Raw genomic sequence first — 24457 nt, 5'->3', positions numbered from 1 at the left:
TTTCTGGACGAGACCACTCTGGATGCCAACTCGTCAAGTTAGAAATTCTATGGCCATAAGCTGAATTAACCCAGATGATTAATGCTACAAAAAAGATAATATAATTGACGGTCTAAAGGATAGACCACCTAGGTCTATAGCGACATATTGCAGTGGGCGGCAAATTGGAGATCAGGAGGAGATGGAAGAAGAAGTGGTTGAGAAAAAAATTACCCTTAACCTAAAGAAAGGCACACACGGAATAACCCCTTGTAGAATATATATATATATATTAGAAAATAACGTAGTAACTTTAATGAAATTTTAAAGTACCAAATGAAACAGTTTAATCATTTGTAATGCTGACAATTAGCACATACAGTCAGACTTAAAGTAGAACTACAGAAAATAAACCATGTATGTGTGTGTGTGTGTGATTGTTTGCTTATATCTAAAAATTATCTTTGACCGGCCTTGGATGAAACAGAAGAAGCGGAAATGAAATAAAAATAATTTCCATCTTCAGTTACATATATATCGAGTTCTAACCGTAAAATAGTTTAAATACTCAGTTTTATTGGCGATAGAAAATACTTTCACAGAGTTTAAAAAATGTGCCTATGATGCATATAAATCTCTAAACCACCTTATCATTGTGCCCCATTGTGACTAATATACCCATAATAGTCTCGTACGTTCTGTTTTTTCACTAGATGCCCTTGTATTAGTTTAATCATACTTAGGTAATAAGAATAACTTTTGTTTGTATTAAAGCACAAAGCTGAACAAGGTGCTATATCTGCCGCGTCCACTACGCATATCGAAATTGGTTTTGTAAGTCCACAGACATGCCACTGGGCCATTGTAGGTGGCGTAATATGAACAACTATAAAAGATTAGGTAAAATAAGCTCAAGTTAGGACTAACATTGTGTTCTAAATTATTATTGTAGAGCATCACCACCATTTGAACAATAGTTTATAAATAATAACATATATACCACTCGTCAATGAGGTAAGAATTATCACACACATCACCCCGAAATACACAAAAAAAGAAAACTTACTTACGTCCGTTAAACAAAGTTTTGACATTTTTAAACATAAAATACTGTTGTTGTTTTTCTGAAATGCGAAATCACACTCGAAACTAAAGAGTTTTTACTAATTAACTTTAAAATCATAAGTCTTTTTAATCTATAAGTTAAGCCCAGTATCGGTAATGCACAGAGCTGGCCTAGTGATGTTATCCTAACCTGATCTAGTCTGACTAATTTATAGGCCAGGCTTGAAATGTTATCATAACCATACCAGTAATTATCAAAAAATTCAGTTTGACTAATGTACAAACCAGGCTTAGGGGTATTATCTTAACCAGATTAGAAGTTATAAAAAAATATCAGTCTGACTAATGTACAGACACCAGGTTTAAGGATGTTACCCTGACCAGATCGGTAGTTATCAAAAAGACCAGTCTGACTAATGTATAGATCAGGTTTAAGGATGTTACCCTAACCAGATCACTAGCAGGGATTTTCCCTAGTGTACAGTTGATCACAAATTGTACATCTGTACAAATATTTGTACAGTTGAAAATTCACCTGTATAAGTACGTTAAAGTGATAAATATTAAAAAAACACATTTAAGATCATAAAATTCCATTCGAGTTATTTACTAGAATTTATTTGGATCATTCGTTACTAGGCCTATATATATATACACACACACATACTGTAACTTAAAAAAACACACCAAAACAAAAATAAATTATACCAAAAACACTGCACTAATTGAAAAGATCCCAGGATGCAAACTAAAATTGGGATCATAAAATGAATCCTAGATTTTGGAGGTGGCTGCGAAAGTAGAACCCACACTGCGGTGGGGATACATCGTCTATCAGTCTTAACCTCCATTCGCCAGTTTCACATAAGAAATAAAAGAGTAGCAATAAATATTAGGAGTGCGAGATGCGGATGCTTAAGCCCACAACATCCCACATCTATAATCACCCTTCACTGCCTGCAGACAGTTGTGGGAAGGTGACTACTCTCTAGAGTAAAGAAGAAAAATGAATTGAAATAAATATAAGAATACGAATATATATATATATATATATACATAGGTGCAATAAGGCATTATGTATTAACAAAATAATGAAGTTAAAATATAACTTTGTAGTTGAAAAAAAATCCTTAGGAAAAGCTCTGGCCAGTAGTTATCAAAAAGTACAGTTTGACTGGCATAAAAAAAAACGGTTTAAATGTGTGCGTGTGTTGTTATAACAAAGCCACAATTGGCTATCTGCTTTGTTTACTAAGTGGAGTTGAACCCCTAATTTTAGCATTCTAAATCCGAAGACTAACCGCTGCCCCCTCCTCCCATAAAGACATTTAGGGGACGTTCTAACAGACTCATTAGTTATCAAAAAGACTAGAGTCTGGCTAGGTCGATAGTTTTTAGAAAGATCCATCTTGCTAATGTATAAAGACCAACCAAAGACGTGTTATCCTGATAAGAATTGGTGAATCAATGTAACTAAACCATTACCAACGTTGATTTTTCTTACGTGTTGATTTATTACATCAAACATTCATTGTCCGTTTCTTAAAAACAATTAGGTTTAATAACTAAGGTTAATTTTTAGTGTCTAATTTCTAGATAGTTTACTTTCCATCAGAGGATCTTGATAATTGCAAATAAACGACTCTGATCTTTACTTTTTTTAAACTCGAAAATATTTCATATCAAAGACAATTCGAAGCCACTCGCTGCGTATTGAACTTTAACCAAAGATCTAAATTAGGAATATGATGGTACTGCTGATAAAAACTTTTCCCATAATATGCAGTACCATCCAGCCCCCGATAGGTCTACGAACTTGTAACGTTAAGATCCAAGGTTCGATTACCCGCGGTGGACACAATGCAAATAGCCCATTGCGTAGCTTTGCACTAAGAAAACGCCAACAATAACTAGTTTTAAAACGAAAAAGTTGTCAAAATAAAAGAAGCTCTGTGGATCAAAAAATTCAAACCCAAAATTGAACTCAAACTCATGATTGATAGAAATTCTTCTTTAGAGTCTTAAACGTATAAATGAACACCAGTATCAGACAAATTAATAAAATATAAAAAATATGTAAAGCAATAACTTCCGTTCTTCTTGGTATAAAGGGCCCGGCATGGCTAGGTCGTTAAGGCACTAAACTAAGGTTCAAATCCCCGTCACACCAAGCATGCTCGCCTTGGGGGCGTTATAATGTAACGATCAATCCCACTATTCGTTGGTAAAAGAGTAGCCCAAGAGTTGGTGGTGGGTGGTGATGACTAGCTGCCTTCCCTCTGATCTTACACTGCTAAATTAGGGACGGCTAACACAGATAGCCCTAGAGTAGCTTTGCGTGAAATTCAAAACAAACCAATCCCGGTATAAATACTAATAAGTTGAGAAAAGTCAACAAAGAAATAAATAAAACGTTCAAAGCCTTGAGTAAAAAGATATTTTCTTTACACCATAAAACGTAAACCTGCCTCAATAATATATTTAAGATTATTATCGATTTTGAAAGTCATAACGCTTCCGGACTTACAATGCTCAAATCCGAGGTTTAATTCTCTGCGGCGGATAGAGCACAAAATACCTATTGAGAAGCTTGGCACTGAACAGCCACCTTTAACAGCATTATATGGTTTGTGAAAATAACCTAAAATCCATGTTATTTTAAAAAATGGGAACAATCAGTAGATGGTAAGAAGCTTAATATCTCCGATACTAAACTTACAAAATATTAACTTGAACTGATGTTTGGTTTAGCTAATCTCCAGAGGATCGGACTGTCTAACATCTCTGTCCCACTCTTTATACAAAACGTGTGTACCTGTGCCTACCTCCACGTATGTGATTTCTATGGTTTGCTATATACAACATGAAAACCTTCAATCACGTCTCTGAATACAAGTATATTACGCTAATAGAAAGCCGTTACCAAGGCAACAAGTTCGATCTTATAGACCTCTCTGTCAGCAACTTAATTCAATTTGAAAATAATGCAACAAGAAACGTACGTTGAGATTAGGTTTTAAAATTCAGTGACAACACAAAGGCAATTCAATCTTCAGGCAGAAACATGTGAATGTTGGTACAGACTGAAAACAAACTAAATATTCAGTACGGGTACCAACAATGTGGGATTCTTCTCTGGTTGAATCATGAAAACGAAAGACGGAATAGCAAACTTTAAAAACTAATTTAAAGATAAATATATTTTCCTTGCAAACAGTAAAGTCACTGAAACAATAGATATAATTGTTTCGTTATTTGTTTAGATTCTTTGTTTGTTTACAGTTAAGTACAAACCTATTAAATTGATTATCTGTGCTTTGCTCACGCGATTTTTTAGCGTTGTTAAGTCCGCGAACACACCGTTGTGCCACTAGTGGTTATAGTTAGGGCGCTCGACTCGCAATCTGATGATCATGAGTTCGAATTCCCGTACACCAAACATGCTCGCCCTTTCAGTCGTGAGAGGCATTATAATGTTACGGGCAACCCTACTAATCGTTGGTAAAAAAGTAGCCCAAGAGTTGGCGGTAAGTGGTGATGACTAATTGCCTTCTCTCCAGTCTTTCACTACTAAATTGAGAACGGCTAGCACAGATAGCCCTCATGTCGCTTTGCTTGAAATTAAAAAACAAGCCACCGGAGGGGAGGAGAAGGCATTTGTTTAGAATTCTCGCGCAAAGTACATAACGGTTATCAACTGAAGGCTGTTAGTAATTTTGGGGTAAAGTAAATAGTGAACAGCAACCAGTCTCTATTGTTCGAATAGTGAGATTTGAAGTGGGGGCGTCGAAGTTATTAAGTACATAAGATATAAGTTACATTTCCTTTTTAATTATCCAAAAAAGCTGCAATAACTGATTGTATATATTTCTTTCCATTCAAGTTACACAGTATGACTACTCCACAAAAGACTAAATATCACATGGAAGGGACAGAACTTCCAAATGAATATCTCCACTAAATGAACACACTCCTGCTCCAGTAACACACCCATGGCTCCAAAATGTGGAGTGGGTTTTCTGCGACAACAAGCCACAAAACATTAAACCCTTAAATTCACAGCCTCGCCACGTTAAATACCCGGCTATGTCACGTTTTGTGTTTTTTGTCATCTACTGGAAATTTCGAAAGATTTTAAAACGTCTTATTGAAAATATTACTTAAAATTAAAATAAACTGAAACCACGGTAGCTGTTATTCCAAATTATTAAATACACTAATTGGGTGAACAAATTTAATTACTGGTAAGCGATATTAGTATCGATTAAACAATAAAATGTGTGCTAAAGCTAGTTGTGATGTTTTCTGTACACCTATACAAGCTCCAAAAACAAATTATGTGTCATCAGTTAGACTTAATCGGTACGAACAACAGTTTTTACAAGAACAATAAAAGTAAGGTTTCACATCTTGCTGAATAATCATTAGCGAAAAACGAGAAAAGATTTTGTTTCTTTGTGTTTTTTTATTTATTTTCACGCAAAGCTATACGAGGGCTATCAGCGCTAGCCGTCCCTAATTTAGCAGTGTAAGACTAGAGGGAAGGCAGCTAGTCATCACCACTACCCACTGCTAACTCTCGGACTACTCTTTTACCAACGAATAGTGGGATTTATCGTAACGTTATAATGCCCCAACCTATGAAAGGGCAAGCATGTTTGGTGCGATAGGGATTCGAACCCGCGACCCTCAGATGACGAGTCAAATGCCGGGCCTAGCGAAAAGATATATGAGGTAAATGTTGTGAGTTCGAAATTAAATAAATGTTGCATTTAAGTTTGTTTTCAATTTAAACGTCTTAAATACACAACAGCTTTGGAAAAGAAAGAGTCTAACAGCAGTGCTCTGAATGACTTATTTTATGTATTTTTTTCTGCTGAGAAGGAAATACGAAAATACAGACTCTTTCTTACTTTAACCCTAAAATGCTAAATTAACAGGCACTCCCGAAACAAAATGAAAGAAATGGTAGAAACCTGTAGAAACAAATTCTAATGTGAGAACTTTAGAACTTCTCGCTATGATAAACAAAAGGAAAATATTATATTAGTTTCTGCCAAACAAATTAAATAAATAAATACACACAAAATATCTGTAAATCCACGTAAAATCTGTATCAGATCTCTGTAACTCGTATATAAAATTCATGTAATTATGTTCACCGAAGCGTAAACACGTTATTAAATATGTTAATAAGCCCACAAGTTCGTGACTAAAGAAAGCAGTGACTGGTACTCGTTACATCAGGCAGTAAAAATTAAGGGCAGGTGCACTTGGGACTATTACTTAATACAATGACAATAATACCTCAGCTTCATAATTAAAAACCATGTTATTGTTACTCTAAGAGAACTAGACAAGAAGATGATTAACAATCCTTACACAGATCGTTTATTAGTTACGGAAAAGGAAAGTTGGAAAGTTGCTTGACTGCCGCTGTGTTCGAAAAGGGTGCTACTGTCATATACAAAACGATTATGTTTATCTCTGGTAATTTCACAAAATAACGATATACGAAACAATTACGTATATCTTTGAATAAATGTCGCTATATAGTGTTATATGAAAAAAATTATACATAACTCTGCAGTAGTGTTGCCATAAAGTGATATATAAAGCATTACATATATGTTTGTGTGTTTCTTATAGCAAAGCCACATACAGCTATCTGCTCAGCCCACCGAGGAGAATCGAACCCCTGATTTTAGCGTTGTAAGTCCGGAGACATACCGCTGTACTAGCAGGGGACAGCATTACATATAACTCTAGTGTAGTATCACCATACAGCAATATATATATATAAATTTCGCATAAGTCTGGAGTACTTTCACGATTCTGTGATATATATATGAGACGATTACATACGATTAAGATTACGCTTAACTTTGAGGTATAGAAATCAAAACTTAGCCCTTACCTTGAGAATGTTCTTGCAAACCCACATCAAAAGCTAGTTTGTCGTTAGATGAACTCGTAGAGAGACAAGCAAGGTACTGTAACACGACAAAATTAACAGTTTGTAATTTATCGTCAATAATAATTACTAAAACAGCGATGAAATAACTCATAAGACATTCTTATTATTCTTATTCTAGAGTTACACAATATATATATACACATACACACATGTGCACCATCCGGTCCTTCTGTTGTAATACGAGGGCTATTCAAAAAAATACGCGGACTGACGTCATAAAACAAAATGTACTTTATTTAGAAGTTACAGGTCTGGGACCCCTTCAAAGTACTCTCCTCCCCAACGTACACACTTATCCCAACGGTGTTTCCACTTGTTGAAACAGTCCTGGTACGCTTCTTTTGTAATGTCCTCCAGCTCCTTCGTCGCATTTGCCTTAATCTCGGGAATCGTCCCAAATCTTCTTTCTTTCAAGGGTCTTTTGAGTTTGGGGAACAAGAAAAAATCCCAAGGAGCAAGGTCAGGTGAGTAGGGAGAGGGGAAGAACAGTGATCGAGTGTTTGGCCAAAAACTCACGAGTTCTGAGGCACAAATTTCGCAGCAACGCGGTGCATCTTCAATTTTTCGGTCAAAATCTCGTAACAAGATCCAACTGATATCCCACACTCTTCAGCAAGCTCCCCTGACAGTCAGACGTCGATTTGCCCGCACCAGGGTGTTGATTTTGTCGACGTGTGGGTCGTCAGTTGACGTGGAAGGACGTCCAGGACGCTCATCATCTTCAATGGACTGTCGACCATCCTTAAAACGTTCATGCCACTTGAAACATGCCGTACGATTCATAGCAACATCACCGTAAGCCGTGTTAAGCATAGCAAAAGTTTCAGTCGCAGATTTTCCAAGTTTAACAAAATTTCACAGCAAGTCGTTGCTCCTTCAAGTCATTTATTCTGAAATCCGCCAAACGAAAAAATCGCACTTCACTTAAAACCGCGTAGCTAATACACAAATGAAGATATCTGCAATCGGGAAATGGCGTCGTAATCAGCTGATCTGTGCGAACCCAGCGACACCAAGCGGATTCCCCTGGAACCAACTGGAGCCGCGCAATTCAAACAGTCCGCGTATTATTTTAACAGACCTCGAAATACACACACATGTACATATGCTACTTGTTTTTTTTCAGTGATATACGTATGTTACCCTACTCGTATACCGTAATGTGTACATATTATCTTATTTGCTTATATTAATACATATATAACATCAGAGACCTGTAAAACATTTAAGGTTAATTCGAAGTAATATTTAAATTGGAACAATACTTCTTTAAGTAAAATACTCGTAGAATAACACAAAATAATTCTAATCGCTGACACTAAGAGTGTATTTTCTTATAGCAAAGCCACATCGGGCTATCTGCTGAATCCACCGAGGGGAATCGAACCATTGATTTTAGCGCTGTAAATCCGTAGAGTTACCGTTGTACTATCGGAGGACACGCTGACACCAAAATCTTTAAATATCCTTGTCTCAGGCTTAACATTAACTACGGTTTTATTAAATACGACCTATATTCGATAAAAAGATTAATTAATACTCTAAGTTGTGTACATACTTTGCTTTAGTTTAGTTAGGGCGTTAAACTTTACCATACTTAATACTATCAGTAAATAAGTTATTCTAAGACATAACGTTAAACCTTTTTAAAAACTTTGATAATTTTTAATGTGTTGTTGTACAAAATGTCTTCTAAAACATATTTATATCCGCCTTTTGTTTACCTCTGTTAAAATGAAATTCGCGCACATGCGCACTTAGATAATAAAGTGTGCGCGTGCATTTTAAGGACCAACAAAAAGTGGGTATTATTATAATAGTTATACACGTCACCCAGTTCGTATACAATAATATATATATATATATATACATAATTATATATATGTGCTACCCTGCTTCTTTACAAGAATACTTACAAATATATATATATATATATATATGCACATATAACCTGTTTGTCCACACTAATACAAACATATATCACGCCAATAGTAATGAGCGCGACACTCACCATGTTGCTGTTTTGGTGTCGTAAAAGTACAGCATGACCGTACAGCAGTGTCCTGTGACCCGATTGTGTTCCTTTACCCTACAAAAATAAAAATCTGGATTATTTGAGAAGTTATGTTGTATTCTACACTTCAAAACTAGTCTCATTAATTAAGTTGCATTACGATTGTAATTTTTGATTTAGGACTAATCAAAAGTTCTTAAGGTGGCCGAACTTTACGAAATATTATTGGAATTACGACCGAAAGCATCAATAAATCACAACATTCTAATCATTATACATTTTTGTTTTATAACTTTAGATAATCCAACTAAAAACAGTGTAATAAATGAACTCCATTTCTTAAAAATTTAAGTTTATTATTTGTAGATAGCTGGCTCCTATCGGAAGTTACTAATAATACATAATTGTATTCTCGAAAACTAGCAAACGTTAACGAGACTGTTATATATATACGCATATAAGAACAGGTCAGGGCTAAGAAACATCACGCTATGATTAAACAATTATTATGTTATATAAATACCTTCTGTCTAGCTAATATCTACCATTTATGTCTAATTGAGTGTCTCGTTGTATTTATTTTTCACCGATTTTTAGAAAGTTATAAAAATTATATATTAATTTGCAATTATTTTTCGTAGTCATGTGGTATATAAATGTGCCATCAACTTCAATGTATAGCAATGTCTTGTTGCAGTTTGTACCGGTTTAAAAAAGTACCTTACTGCTAATCTATCAATTCCTGACGAGTTCAACCTCTAATTCAGTTAGCAGCGCACTCGCTAGAGGGCCTACGTTCAATTTTATTTCCAGGAGACACAAAACGTAATTAGTACAAAAATACAAAACAAAACTGGTTGATGGAACTCGTTTGTGAGAGGGGAAGAATGAAGTAATTTAGTTTATTTTTCTTTCTTTTTTTTTTAAGTGCTTTCTTTGCAACTGTTAGTGGAGTAGCCCTCTATATCAGTTAGTAGTGCACTCGTCAGGCGTTCACGATCTCTGGAGTTCGTCCAGAAGATGTAAAAAAAATTGGGATCACAACAAACTGATTCAGCATTAGTTTAGAACAAAAAAGTCTCAACAAAGGCTAGGTTATATTTCGAGAACCTGGAAACGAAAACAGTCTAAATAAGCTAATGTGACGTGTTGTAGCACTAAAAAAACAAAAACAAAGAAGATAAGCAAAGGGTAAGATAGAAGTTTTGTTGTAAGTATTTCGACAGTAAGGTTTACCAACTCTATTATTTTAATATCATTTTACTGCGTTCTAAACAGCTGCATCTCTATAAATGTAATATATTTCAAGATATATTAACAGTATTCCATACTGCATGATTTTACTACTTAGGTGATGTTTGTTATTTAGCACAAAGCTAGGCAAAGGTCAGCTGTGGTTTAGCCACCACGGGTATCTAAACCGTACGGGAGGGGAGCATACATAGGTGAAAAGATTAAAGCTCAGTCGCATTTTAAAATATTCCAAGATAGAGACCAGGGAGAAGCCTGGATTATGTTCAAATGGGATAAAGTTTGAAATTACATGTAAACTTGTTCCATAGGAGACATTTTGGTCTTAAATTAGAATAGTTAATTTTTCAGAGTGTCAAAGCAAGGATAGTCAATATAAATAGGTGTGATTCATAGTTTCCTCGTGGTTACACAATTATTATTATTTGCAAAAAAGTAAGTGTACCAAGGGAAAGGTACGCCTTACCTCTATACCTATACTACAATAGAAATACATTATGATATTACGTCATGTAATCTACCTAGAAACATCATAGATGTCTAAAAAAAGTGTTCTGAAGCAAGTATTATTACCTCGTTCAGAAAACACAGAAGTAGCATATAAAAATATAAAGTGTTTGATTACCTTGTCTGATGATGTAGCTGTCACCATCTCTTGAAGGGCACGCACTGACAAAGCTTGTTCAATCACAAACACACATGACGACATCTCAGGTGGGAAATTCTATCCAAAAGCAATAAGTTATTGAAGTAATACTGAAACATGCATATATTCATTATCCCAACATAGTATAGTGTCATTGGGTATATTATGCTGAGCACCTATTCACTATGTTAACTGTGAGATACATTATTGTGTCCACTTTGACAAGTCGGTATGAATTAGGTGAGTTACAAGTGTTTGTATAACACACGACGTGATGCTTGCTTTCTTTGTATGGCGTCGTTATGCACAAGGATACATAATGCGCTATCTTAGCTGTGCCCATATAAGGGATTAAACTCTGAATTTTAGCATTATAAGCTCTCTGTGTTATCGGAGAGCCATCGGATGAGGGTGGAGGGGCAGAAAGGGCGTTATACTGCGACTAGTTTCATTTGAACACCTATTTAACTACTCATTGAATGTCTGTATGGAACTAGAAGTAACATTTTAATATTTGCTCGGTATTGATATGGTATTAGGGTTAACTTACTTCTTACTTTCATTCTTATATTTATCTTTTATAGGAACGCAGTGTGACGTATTTCCTACATTAAATCTATGAAAGGTAGTTTATAACCTAGCGCCGAGGGGTGGTTTGTGCTTAGTCTACTGGACCGGGTGTCCTACGGTGAGTCCAAGACAATGTTTTATCTCCATGATCACTGACTCTCGATTTAAAACAAACTAACTTTTGATGTTGCATTCCTATTCATAAATAGAGAGTTTTGCCAAAATTTGGTGCTTTGTTACAAAAATTTGGCATTACCTTGATAGCCATAACATGCATACTTTGTAAACAATTATAAGACTTTTAATGCTGTAATCAAATAAAGTCGACGACCAAGATTTCTCTAATTTCAAGAAGCTTTTTTGAACGATCTTTCAATTGTGGGTAATTGTTTGTTTGAATTTCGCGAAAAGCTACACGAGCGTTATCTGCTCTAGCAGTGTAAGACTAGAGGAAAGGCAGCTAGTCGTCACCACCCACTGACAACTCTTGGACTCCTCTTTTACCTACAAACAGTGAGATTGACCGTCACTTTATAATGCCTCCACGGCTGAAAAGGAAAGCATGTTTGGTGTGACAGGGATTCGAATCCGCACCCCACAGATTACGAGTCGAGTGCTTTAACCCACCTGGCCATGCCGGGCCGGGTTATTGCTCTAAGTTTTTCTTTACATGAATTGAACATATTTTTGTTTTGTGTTCAGACTAAATTTTTTTCATTATTTTCTATTTTCGAATATTTTTTTATTTGCAGTTTCTTGTATTTCACTGAAAAATGTGTTAAAGAATTGTTTTATTGAAATAGAACCATTTCTTCCTAATGAGACAAATTATATGCAACAATTATATACCCAATTTTTTACAACATTTTTTAATGTTTTTAATTCTCATGTTGAAAAATACAAGCAATAATTACCAAATTACCTACCTAATTAGATTGTCACTTTAAAACAAACCAAAATTGCAAACAAACATTCAAGATGTCTTCAAAAAAGTGATTAAAAAAATAAAAAACGGCAGACCATCTAAAAAATATTTGGGTGAGACACAATGTTTGTGTACCTCCTAGGTTTCGTTATTCGTGTCTCGTTGCCTTAAAATCGCAACCTGTACTTCGAAAATGTGGGGGCGCTAAAGGATTGATGTTTGAACTCCACTTCGACTAGAGTAATTCAAGAGTTGGCGGTATGTGATGGTAGTCGACTTTCCTGTATAATCCATCAGTTCAAAATTCGTGAAGACTATAGCAGATATCACTTATTCGTGATGGCGAGAAACCCACTTGTAGTAAAAAAATTTATTCAAAAGACGACTGACATGGGTATTGAAAACTTTATTTTAATTAAAGTTTCCGTCTTTAGAATACAGGTAGCACTAATGTAGATTTGCTCGAACATTTGAAGCATGCCTAACATAAAACGTTCTTATTTCGATGTGCTTAATTTCTCACAAATATAAGAAAATGTTTGTATATAAACTGTTATAAAAGAACTCGTTCCATCAGAAAAAAAAAAAAGTTTTTAATCCAGTTTATGTACGCACACAAACTAGCTTTTAACTATTCAGTTTATAATATTTATTCCATTTTTAACAGCCTTTATTTTTGAGTTTCAATTTCGAGGACTTTGACACAATTTTACGGTGAGGTTAAGTTGTTCACCCTAATCGCTGCACGGAGTAATCCAAATCTAAAAGGACCAATAAACAATAATCCTTCTTTGCTCTGTTATCTAGTACTCTTTACCAAACACATAATGCGCTTTGTGTGCATGTGTATGGAAACTATTTTATACACAAAATATTTCACGCTGTAAAATAAGGCATGGTTTCTCACGAGAAGAAAGATAGCACAGAATGACTGTTATTATTACTAGCTAGTATATCGGTACCCTTTATGGAAGTTATGTAAATTCATGATTAATGAAAGGTTATCTTAGAACATGAAATGTTATTTTCTTTATACATAATTTTTAAAAAACGCCCATAAAAACAGCAAAACACGTGAATCCAACAAAACTTCGTGCTAAATTTGGTGAAGATCTATCCACACCCAAGGAAATATTTATATGGACGTATAACAGGCAGTACTGTTATATTTATATAGATGGCGCCAGTGCATTAGATATGCGTGTGACTTTTCATGACATTATATATGCACCTTGAGAATGGAGAAAAATAAAATTTTCCCTGACGGAAAGCTGAGACGAAACGGGAAAATTGTGACCCCTATTGCAAATATACATGCACACAGGATTAAAATTTCGCGAAGATGGGGCTGCACATCGTCTAATGAAAATGTTTTTCCAGTATCATATAAACAAGAGTTCCATTATAGTATGATGAAGTTTCGATTGCTATCTTTTGAAGATCACGCTATGACCGAGCTTGTTTAGTCATAAATACATAAAAAAGTAGGTCACGTGGGGGAAAACTGTCCACTCTTTTCAAATTATTTGAATCTTTTCCGACTAGAAATCGAAGATTTATATTCCTATAGTTTAAAGCATACGTCTTATTCACAATAAACTCACACATAATCAATGACTGAATATATTTACACTGTAAAAACTCACCTTGTCAGCTATGTTCTCTAAGTAACAATGCCTGTTTCCGAAACCCTCAGCAGCAAGGCATACCCTCTCTCCTGTGGCTGTACATTGCAGACAGACCATGTCGTCCTGGTAAAGAAAGTATTTCAGATGAACACTAAAAGTTGAAAGCGGCATAATTAAATTAATTCTATACAGTTGATACTTATATGTATTATTTATATTAAAATCCTATCTTCTGTCAATAATGTAAATCAACGACAACTTGATATTTTTTAAATACACATTAATGGTTTCTTATTGAATTTTTACTATGTTGATGTGCATTATCACAGTTTAAAACAAGTGTGGAGATGTATTGCCATGTTTACATAACTAATTTTGATGCTACGTTTTGAAGTGATTAGAATTACACGTACAAGTCTGCAATGGTTTTACCGTCTTGAAATTTTTTACATGTTCTACAGTAATTCTTGTAAACTGAATCCTAAAATTATATCGATTTTTCTCCATCATGTACACATTTTTCAAAAACTTCAAATGTACATTTACATATGTGAATCATTTTCACTGAAATCGGGTCGCATTTTGTTGTGATTAAAATGTTAACAACTACTGGTTATAGATTTCTCTTGACCAATCGAGGCGTGAGAACTTTATAAATCGTTCTAGAACCCAAAAATAAAAAACATAATAATAAAAAATATTCATTGTAGTGAGCTAAATAATAATTTGATATAAGTTGTTTTTTTTTCTGATTTGTAAAAAAAATCCTTATGTGACAGAAAAAAGGAGTTTGATTTTCAAAATCCACGTATCATGGAAAACCTCTTATCAAAGTCAAAATTTGTTTATGAACTTTAAATTCACAAGCCTATGTTATTAGACAAACTACATGTTTCAGAAGTCCAAATGAAGATAAAAGGTAACGGAATATTAAATGTATAAGACAACTTCAGTTTAACATCAAAACAGAAACCAAACTGGCACAGTAGTCGATTTTTTGCTTGTTTGTAGCTAAGCACAAAGTTACACAATGGACTATTTGTATTGTGTGCGTCACTGGTATCAAAATTCGATTTCTAGCATTGTAAGTCCGTAGTCTTATCGCTGTGTCACTGAGAAAGGCTGCTTCAGAGAGGTCTAATCCATGAAAGGAAATTAAAGTAGTGTAAAAAGCTAGTGTAATTGTATCAAAAGGATTGATATGGCCTGAAAGAAAGGTTCTCAAGTATCTGGTAATTAGTTCTGTATATACTTTATGAGATATTACGTTTTAACATTACAAATGCTAGTTTATATTTGGTTGTGTTTTGAATTTCATGCAAAGCCACACGAGGGCTATCTGCGCTAGTCGTCCCTAATTTAGCAGTATGAAACAAGAGGGAAGGCAGTTAGTCATCACCACCTACCGCTAACTCTTGGGCTACAAACGAATAGTGGGATTGACCGTTACATTATAACACCTCCACGGCTGAAAGGACGAGCATGTTTGGTGTGACGGGGATTCGAACCTACAACCCTCAGATTACGAGTTGAGTGCCTTAACCATCTGTCCATGTCGGGCCTGTCTACATTTAAACAAGATAACTCTTCTCATTTTGTGGCCGACATAATCGTTCTGCTTACACGCACGTGCATCTATACTTTAAATCCAAAATAAAATATTGCAAACATATCACGTTGTTTCCTTTTCGGACCTGATAAACACTAAAGTTAGTGAAAAGATGGAGGGAAAAACGCATTAAGCCAGACATAAATCATCAAATATGTTTCAAAATAAACATGGAATTATATGTGACATGAGGAATTCGAGAGTCAGTAAAGTTGGTGATATATAAAACGTAATATTCTTAACATACTAACAGGTAGTTCTCATTCTCTTCGCTCGAATTTTCCTTACTTCATTATTTTCACGTATAGAATTTGAGCTATGTTTTCTTGCAGTTATTATGTGTTAGATCGATAAATCCTCGTCTATTTGAAAAACGTATGCGGTCACGGAAACGAGTTCATGTAGATGTAACTTTATCCAATAAAACTACACGTAAAATAAAAAATAAAGTAATCGTGCTTATAACAGTGTACAAAGTATGAAACAGTTGTGAGAATAAAGTGTATGGTAGGGTTTTATGAGTTGAAACAAAGAAACTAAAAAAAAACAAAGAATAAAGCCAAAACTAAAGGGGAAAAGTAGTTAAAAGGTATTTATAGTAGTTTATGAAACGAACCGAAACTAAATTTCTGTAAATATAAAGTTGTAATAAAAGCAAACTTAGCTGATTATGCAGAAACGTCTGAACGCGTATTTACAAAAAAGATAAGCATATGGTTTTAAACGAACTACCCATGCGTCTTTTAGACTTAAATAATCGAGAAAGCCCATAGTAATTGTTATTTTAAATTAAGCACAAAGCTACTCAATGGGCTATGTGTTCTCTGCCCACCACGGGTATTGAAACCCGGTTTTTATCATTGTAAGTCCGCAGACATACCGCTGAGCCACTGGGGGCCATAGTAATTGTATTTAGTGTAATGTTATTTTTTAAGGAAATTACACACGGGTTGAGTGTTGTTTGTGTGAAATACTTTGGAAATAAAAAAAAGAACCAAAGATAAAATTGCAGCCAGACGCTTGTTGCATTAAAAGGTTTGACAAATCGAAAAAAAACAAAAAAAACGGGTAAGGTGATTATGAAAGGAAAACCCAATATGCAATCTGGACTCCTCCGACAAAAACTTTTATAACGATATGAGATTTGTACTATTTAATCGATACATTTTCGAGTAAATTTACCTACAAAGTAAAGCAAGCATAGTACTTATATAGATCGCAAAAGTATTATAATAACATATTTCGAATATTTAGGGCAACGATAGCAGTATCACTGAAGTGGAGAATGGTGCTGCTACCTATGAGTAGGAATGTGTACAAGATTAGGAAATAGTAACTTTGTGTTTAAAAAAATTTTAAAATCACCCTTTATCAGAAACCGGAAATTTGATGCACACAGTCCTTTGATTGACTTTCAATTCATTATTTCCCAGGCCTTAGCAGGATCACTGGAAAGACTAGACACCTCATTTACAAGATAATTACCAAATTAAAAAAGAGAGAGAGAGACAAACGTTCAACGCCATTGTCGGATTGACTTCCTCACGTGCTCTCGTTTTTATAAACGGGAAACAGTTTTGGTTGTAGTTCGCCACTTGTATATGTCCAGGTTCATAAAACTCGCTGAGCCAAGATCTTTTACTTATTTCACTCAAATAAATACTACAAACGTACGACAAGCTTACAAAAAAAAAAACAGCTAATATTTCATACTTTATTTATACGACAAGTTCAAAACATTTCAGAAAATGGGGTAGGGATGTATAGATTTTATAAGCCTAATAAAACAGATACTCTTTCCTTACTAGCCCAGTGAAATTTACGATTTCAATGCACACGTATTTAGTTTGTGTGGGTGTTGTGTGAGAGAAGTCTGTTACATCTGCTAACAAGTAACTCCACGTCGTTCATGCAAGAACTTCGACATTTTTCATAAACAACGTAGTGAATCATGATGACAAGAAACCCACTTGAAGTAAAAATGTATTCTCAAGATGGCTGGTATTGGCATTAAAACTTTAATGATAATGAAGTTCAGAACAATGTTTCAGGTTAACCTGAAGATGACCTAAGAAAGTCAAAACGTCGTTCTGTACTTGATTTTAAATAAAGTTTTAATATCCATACCAGCTGTCTTGAAAACGTAGTGAATCATTGTCTAACACAACAGTCTATCTGTGCTCTGTCCTCCAAAGGTATCGAAACTAGGTCTCTGGCGTTGTAAGTCCGCAGACATATTGTTGTGCCACTGCAGGTACAATGTACAATAACCACTTTGTTAAAAGTGAAAATGTGGACTACACAAAATCCAGAACTGTTTTCCTTTCCTTTCTTGGAATACAGCACAGAAACCAGATAAAGTAAACGGTTTTTTTAATGTCAGTATGTGAGGGAGATAGTTCATGGAATACAGCACAGAAACCAGATAAAGTAAACGGTTTTTTTTAATGTCAGTATGTGAGGGAGATAGTTCATGGAATACAGCACAGAAACCAGATAAAGTAAACGGTTTTTTTTAATGTCAGTATGTGAGGGAGATAGTTCATTTCAAAATTTTCATACAAAACAACACTAGAAGCTGTACACACAATATAGTTCCTAGTTTCGAACTAGTAAATTGTATGAAAGGCAGCTAGCTACTGCTACTTCTGTCTGATCGAATAGTGATTGTCACACTTACAGCGCATCCAGGACCTACAAAGTGTATAGCTTATTTTTGCAACAGCGAGTCAGAAACCAATATTATTGGACCAAAAGTCCAAACAAATTTGTTTGTATGATTTGCTTAGATGAAAGGAGTTGTCTTTTCTAGATGCACGAAGGCTATCTGCGCTAGCCGTCCCTAATTTAGCATTGTAAGACTAGAGGAAAGGCAACTAGTCATCACCACCCACTGCCAACTCTTGGGCATAGTTTTTTACCAACGAATAGTTGGTGTTGACTGACATTATAACGCCCCCAAGGCTGGAAGGGCGAACATGTTTGGTGTGATGGGAATTCGAATCCGCGAATCTCAGATTACGAGTCAAACGCCTTAACCTACCTAGCCATGCCAGGCCCTAAACAAAAGAATGGAACAAGAAAACAGGAATATTCCACTTTTCATAGATAATGCAACTTGTCACTCAAAAGTTCAACATTCAAATGTTGGTTTAGTCTTTCTACCTCCATGTACAACATCAGTTCTACAGCCACTAGATAATGGAATAATACAGTGTATAAAATTAAAATACAGAAAATTGATGCATCAGCATATTATTGAAAACATGGACGACTGTAGTTGTTGTTTTGAATTAAGCACAAAGCTGCACAAAAAGCTATCTGTGCTCTGCCCACAACGGGTATCGAAACCCGGATTTTAGGGTCGTAAGTCCGCTGAGCCACTGGAGGTAGGACGACTGTAAGAGAGCATCTAAAGTGGCCATGAAAGTTGACGTGTTAGAATCAATTGCATTTTAAATTCATTCAATCAAAAGCGTAAATGATGAATACGTAATAAAGTGCTTTCGAAACTGTGGATTTATTCTTGATAATGGCAGAGGTTGTGGAGAAGTTGTTTGTTATGACGATTCTAGTAAAATCCAAACTCTGATTGAGAAGATTGATGCAGATGATTCTGTGAACGCGGAAAGTTTTGTGAACGTTGACAAGAATGTTTTAACAGAAACTGATGAAATTGATTTAAAATCTATAATAGAATCGCAAGATGGTAACAGTGTGATAGATTCAGAAGATGAACAAAATGGAAAAGATAGTGAGGAAATAAAAATTCCTACTTCATCTCAAGTGTTAAGTTATATTAACGCTACCAAACTGTATGCAAAAATGAAGGGAGAAAATGAACTTCATGAAAAGGCAGTATAATTGGCATCTTTTAACTGCATGAGAAAGCCCACCAAAAAAACGAAACAGTTGAAATTGGACACTTTCTTCAAATAAATTTGATTAACATTTTGTGTACTTATGTATATTTTGAATGTCTATTTTTATTCTTATTCTAACAAATATAGCATAAATAATATAATAAATTTATTCACAAACGTCTTACTTCTCTTGAGTCAAGCAAGTATAACGTCCACTCAAAAATTATACATAATTAAGAAAATGCATGTTCACTGTCTAAGCCGGAAAACCTGCTAAGCTGAAAATTTTATTCGGTCCTGTGCGATTCCGCCTTAGACAGATTTTACTGTATATATATACAACTGTAAGTGCTGTTATTGTGAAGTTGAAATGTCTAGGAGCAACAACAGCTCAGCCACGGAGCGGTAGGCCACACAAGCTCACAGAACGGGACCACCAGGTGCTGAAGCGCGTAGAGCCTAAAATTCGTCTGTCCACAGTTGCAACACTCACTACCGAATTCCAAACTGCCTCTGGAAGCAACGTCAGCACAAGAACTGTTCGTCGGGAGCTTCATGAAATGTGTTTCTAAGGCTAAGCAGCTGCACACAAGCCTAAGATCACCATGCACAATGTCAAGTGTCGGCTGGAGTGGTATAAAGCACACCGCCATTGGACTCTGGAGCAGTGGAAACGCGTTCTCTGGAGTGATGAATCACGCTTCACTATCTGGTCGTCTGACGGACGAATCTGGGTTTGTCGGATGCCAGGAGAACGCTGCCTGCCTGAATGCATAGTGCCAACTGTAAAATATTGTGGAGGAGGAATAATGGTCTGGGGCTGTTTTTCACAGTTTGGACTAGGCTCTTTAGTTCCAGTGAAGGAAAATCTTAATGATACAGCATACAATGACATTCTATAGAATTGTGTCCTTCTAAGTTTGGGGAAAGCCCTTTTGTTTCAGAATGACAATGCACCCGTGCACAAAACGAGCTCCATAAAGATACATTTTGCCGAGGTTGATGTGAAAGAACTTGACTAGACTGCACAGAGCCCTGACGTCAACCCCATCGAACACCTTTGGGATGAATTAGAAAGCTTTTTCGCCCGACATCAGTGCCCGACCTCACTAATGCTCTTATGGCTGAACAGGAGCAAATCCCTGCAGCCATGTTCCAAAACCCAGTGAAAAGCCTTCCCAAAAGAGTAGAGGCAGTTTTTGCAGCAAAAGAGGGGGGGGGACCAACTCCATATTAATGTACATGGTTTTGGAATGAGATATTCACAAATACATATGGGTGTGATGGTCGGGTGTCCACATACTTTTGGCCATGTAGTGTATGTACCTTAACAGAGGCAGCACATGCTGAGAATCAATGAGACGGATGACATTTATTTTAGGTCATCTTTTCAGTTTTCACATATTAATGCTCTCCTCACCCTACACAAATCTGTTAGTGATTACAACATTTTCAGAGATCATGACACAAAAAAAACTGACTATCTGTCTTACAAAGAAGTCGATGTCCGTATTACAGTTCATTGTGGAAAATAAACGCTAATAGTTTATTACACAAGTCTCTGTTAGAGTTATATATATATATAACAATTTTTGAAACATACGTAGTTTTTTTCTAAAATCACAGCTTTAAATAGCTCGTGCGTTTTCATGATACTAGTAAATACTTCAGACAAACGCACGTTTCACGCGCGTCCTAATATAAGTTTATTTCATAAAATAAATTTCTCACACTCTAGCAATAATGCTCTTGCATATAGGCACTTTCTTTTTATACTCCAATACTCCCAGGAACAGACACTTTATGAATAATTTATGAGTCACGTGTTTACGGTACTGAACGAAGCTAGACGCCCAGGTCTGAATCCGTGTTATACAGGGACACTGTTAAAATGGATGTCTCTCAGGGAAACAGTATTAATGTGGATGCCTTATGATTAAAAAAAGGTATAGTATTAAATAAATACCTTATAATTTAAACAGGGACATAATATTAAAGAAGATACCGTTCGTAGTGAAGTCAAGGCAAACGATTATAAACGCAAGATAAAAAACACATAAAAGCAATAAAATTGGTCTTTTCATAGGCATGCAGTCAGAATAGCCAGATGGTTAGGGTAGTTGACTTGTAATATGAGGGTCGCGGGATCGAATCCCTGTCACACCAAATATACTCGCCCTTTCAGTTATGGGGCGTTATAATGTGACGGTCAATACCACTACATGTTGGTATAAGAGTAGCTTAAGAGATGACGGTGGGTGGTGACGACTTGCTGCCTTTCCTCTAGGCTTATATCACTAAATTAAGGCAGATAGCTCTCGTGTAGCTTTGCGCGAAATTCAAACAAAAAAAACTCCATAGAAATATGGTCTTCCTTATTGTCCATTGTAAAAATCTGCGATTTACTGATGGGTTAGACACTGGGCTTAATAGTGGTAACAGTGGCACTGAAACTATTCAGCTATACCTAACAATAAATCTTTTGAGTCAATTTTTGTGTTTCTCACTCTAAATATAAGAACATAATGAGCCTTAAAAGAAAAGGTTGAAAGTAAACCAAAGGGTAACGTCAAAACTGTTTTGTTTTTTTTACTCTATAATTAGTTAATTCACTCAAAAAATAACATTATGTTAATGCCAGTAATAAGAGATTCTCAGCCTATTCCAAACATTTACCCTTTTTGTCTGAAGTCTCACTAACCTCAACTGAAAAACGTGCTTGAAAATGTAATACGTAATATGTATAAGTCACTGAATTATATATTATCACAGATGATATCATGTCCACGTTGATTACATCCACTTGGAAACTAAACTTATATCAACGACATATATACGTGAGCTGAATATATTTCGATACAGACAACGCAATTACAGAATTCACTATAAACTTTCAAGCTAAATTTGATTAAAATCCACCGGGGGGGGGAGAAGCAAGTGGGTAAAAAAGCAAAAAAAAAAGCCTGTAAAAACCACAAAATGTAAAACTGAACATTTGTGTGTACCCCTGCATAGAACCTTCACACCAACTTTAGTGAAGATCATTCCACACCCTGCGAAGTAGTTGCATAGACAGATAACCGGACAACAGACAATACTATAATATTTATATTGATTTCTCACTGCGTGTTACTAGCGGCGAGTAACAGGCTAAATACCCAGGGCAAATAATATTAGACAACAGTAACTAATATTTATTAGGTATTTGGATAACACCACCGCAATTAATTATCCATTATGATCTAATGGATAAACTGGTTGCTTATTTATTCTGTTTTCTTCACCCAAACCTGAATTTCGGTGAAGAATAGATTATACAGGTTTATCTATTATTTAATTCGCTATTCCTGCTGTAGCTGACTGATTCGAGTTATGCCAGCATATTGTTTGTTTGTTTGTTTTAACTAAAATGTGCACAGTGGCTACGGACATTGTGCGTAATCACATGTATCGAATCTGGAAATTTAGCCTTCAAGCTTAGTGTAACGGATTTACCGTTATACGTTGGTATTAAAATGAGCGTGTTTTCGAAAATTGTTGAAAGTTCGAGAATCGCGTGTGCTTGGTAAATAAAACCAACGCTCCGAGAGACTGTTATTATTATTGGTCAGCTACAGTTAGTGTGCTTAAGCCTCTGAAACTATAACTGTGGTTAACGCTTATTAATCGGAAAACTAGAGAATCTGACCAGGAACATTTATAGATTTCGAACATTACAACCCGTTTAACATCAGTGAATCAAGTTCGGACTTTCGTATTTCTACGAGGACATTAAAAATATCTTCGTCGGTAAAACTCGGCTCATAAGTGGCGTGAGGCCAACCGAACTAGCTAGCTTAAGCGAGGTGTAACAATATGAATTCAAAATTAATTTGCTCGTCGTGGATCTGAATCGCCAAAAAACACCAAAAAAACATTCATTTCTAGGTCATATATAAGATTCTGTATTTTCTGTAAGTTTGTAAAACAGTTGTATATAAACCATTATTTGTAATATAAATTGTACTCTTGTTTGTATATTAACATATATTTGTATTAAGAACGAAAATTGTAAGTATTAATTTTGTTTGGAACATTATAAATTTAATGCATGTTAACATTTAATTAATTTCTAAGTTAGAATTTAGAAACTCCGATTATTTTACTTAATAATACATAACGTACTTAACATGATAAATCGTCCGAAATAAATTATAATAATGTACTTAACATTAGCTTATTGCTGCGTATTTCTCTTATGAAATTTAAATATTTGTAATAATTAGTAATTTCTACATAATAAACTTATTAAACTTTTTATCGAATTTTCAGATCTACCAGTTACAAAACAACACCATATTTCCTCTGCTTAGAATACCGCCAATTTGAAATTGAATGTGTCCAAAAACAAAGAAATGCATCAGTAACCACGATAGTGGTTTATAATAAGGATCATAAAGAACTACACAAAACCCTAATAGAATGTTCGGGCAAAAAACACTTTAAATAATATAGATTTAGTTCAAGCAACACTTTAACACCTTTACTGTTGACTGTTAACACTTTACACATACAAAATTGAGGCTCGGCATGGCCAAGCGCGTTAAGGCGTGCGACTCTTAATCTGAGGGTCGCGGGTTCGCATCCCCGTTGCGCCAAACATGCTCGCCCTTTCAGCCGTGGGGGCGTTATAATGTGACGGTCAATCCCACTATTCGTTGGTAAAAGAGTAGCTCAAGAGTTGGCGGTGGGTGGTGATGACTAGCTGCCTTCCCTCTAGTCTTACACTGCTAGATTAGGGACGGCTAGCACAGATAGCCCTCGAGTAGCTTTGTGCGAAATTCAAAAACAAACAATAAAAAATAAAATAGAAAAAAACACGCAAATTAGATTTACAAGTAAAGAAAATCCACTCAAAACGGCTTGGAATACTGCACCCAAATCTTTTACA

At 35.4% G+C, this 24457-nt stretch overlaps 1 protein-coding gene across 1 annotated transcript in view; it reads right to left on the bottom strand.

Annotated features, from left to right (window-relative positions):
* Positions 1-24457, bottom strand: part of LOC143226567 (ryanodine receptor-like) — a 250771-nt gene that overhangs the window by 192574 nt on the left and 33740 nt on the right. The window contains exons 2-5 of the mRNA XM_076457710.1: positions 14074-14178; positions 10912-11010; positions 9033-9110; positions 6962-7037 (exon numbers count right to left, since the gene is read on the bottom strand). Coding sequence (XP_076313825.1) covers positions 6962-7037; positions 9033-9110; positions 10912-11010; positions 14074-14178 — 358 coding nt within the window. The remainder of the gene's footprint in view (positions 1-6961; positions 7038-9032; positions 9111-10911; positions 11011-14073; positions 14179-24457) is intronic.

The sequence above is a fragment of the Tachypleus tridentatus genome, chromosome 9 (assembly GCF_004210375.1).
Source record: "Tachypleus tridentatus isolate NWPU-2018 chromosome 9, ASM421037v1, whole genome shotgun sequence".
Lineage (NCBI taxonomy): Eukaryota > Metazoa > Arthropoda > Merostomata > Xiphosura > Limulidae > Tachypleus > Tachypleus tridentatus.
The sequence above is the reverse complement of the archived record's forward strand: the minus strand, read 5'-3'. Positions and strand labels throughout refer to the sequence as shown.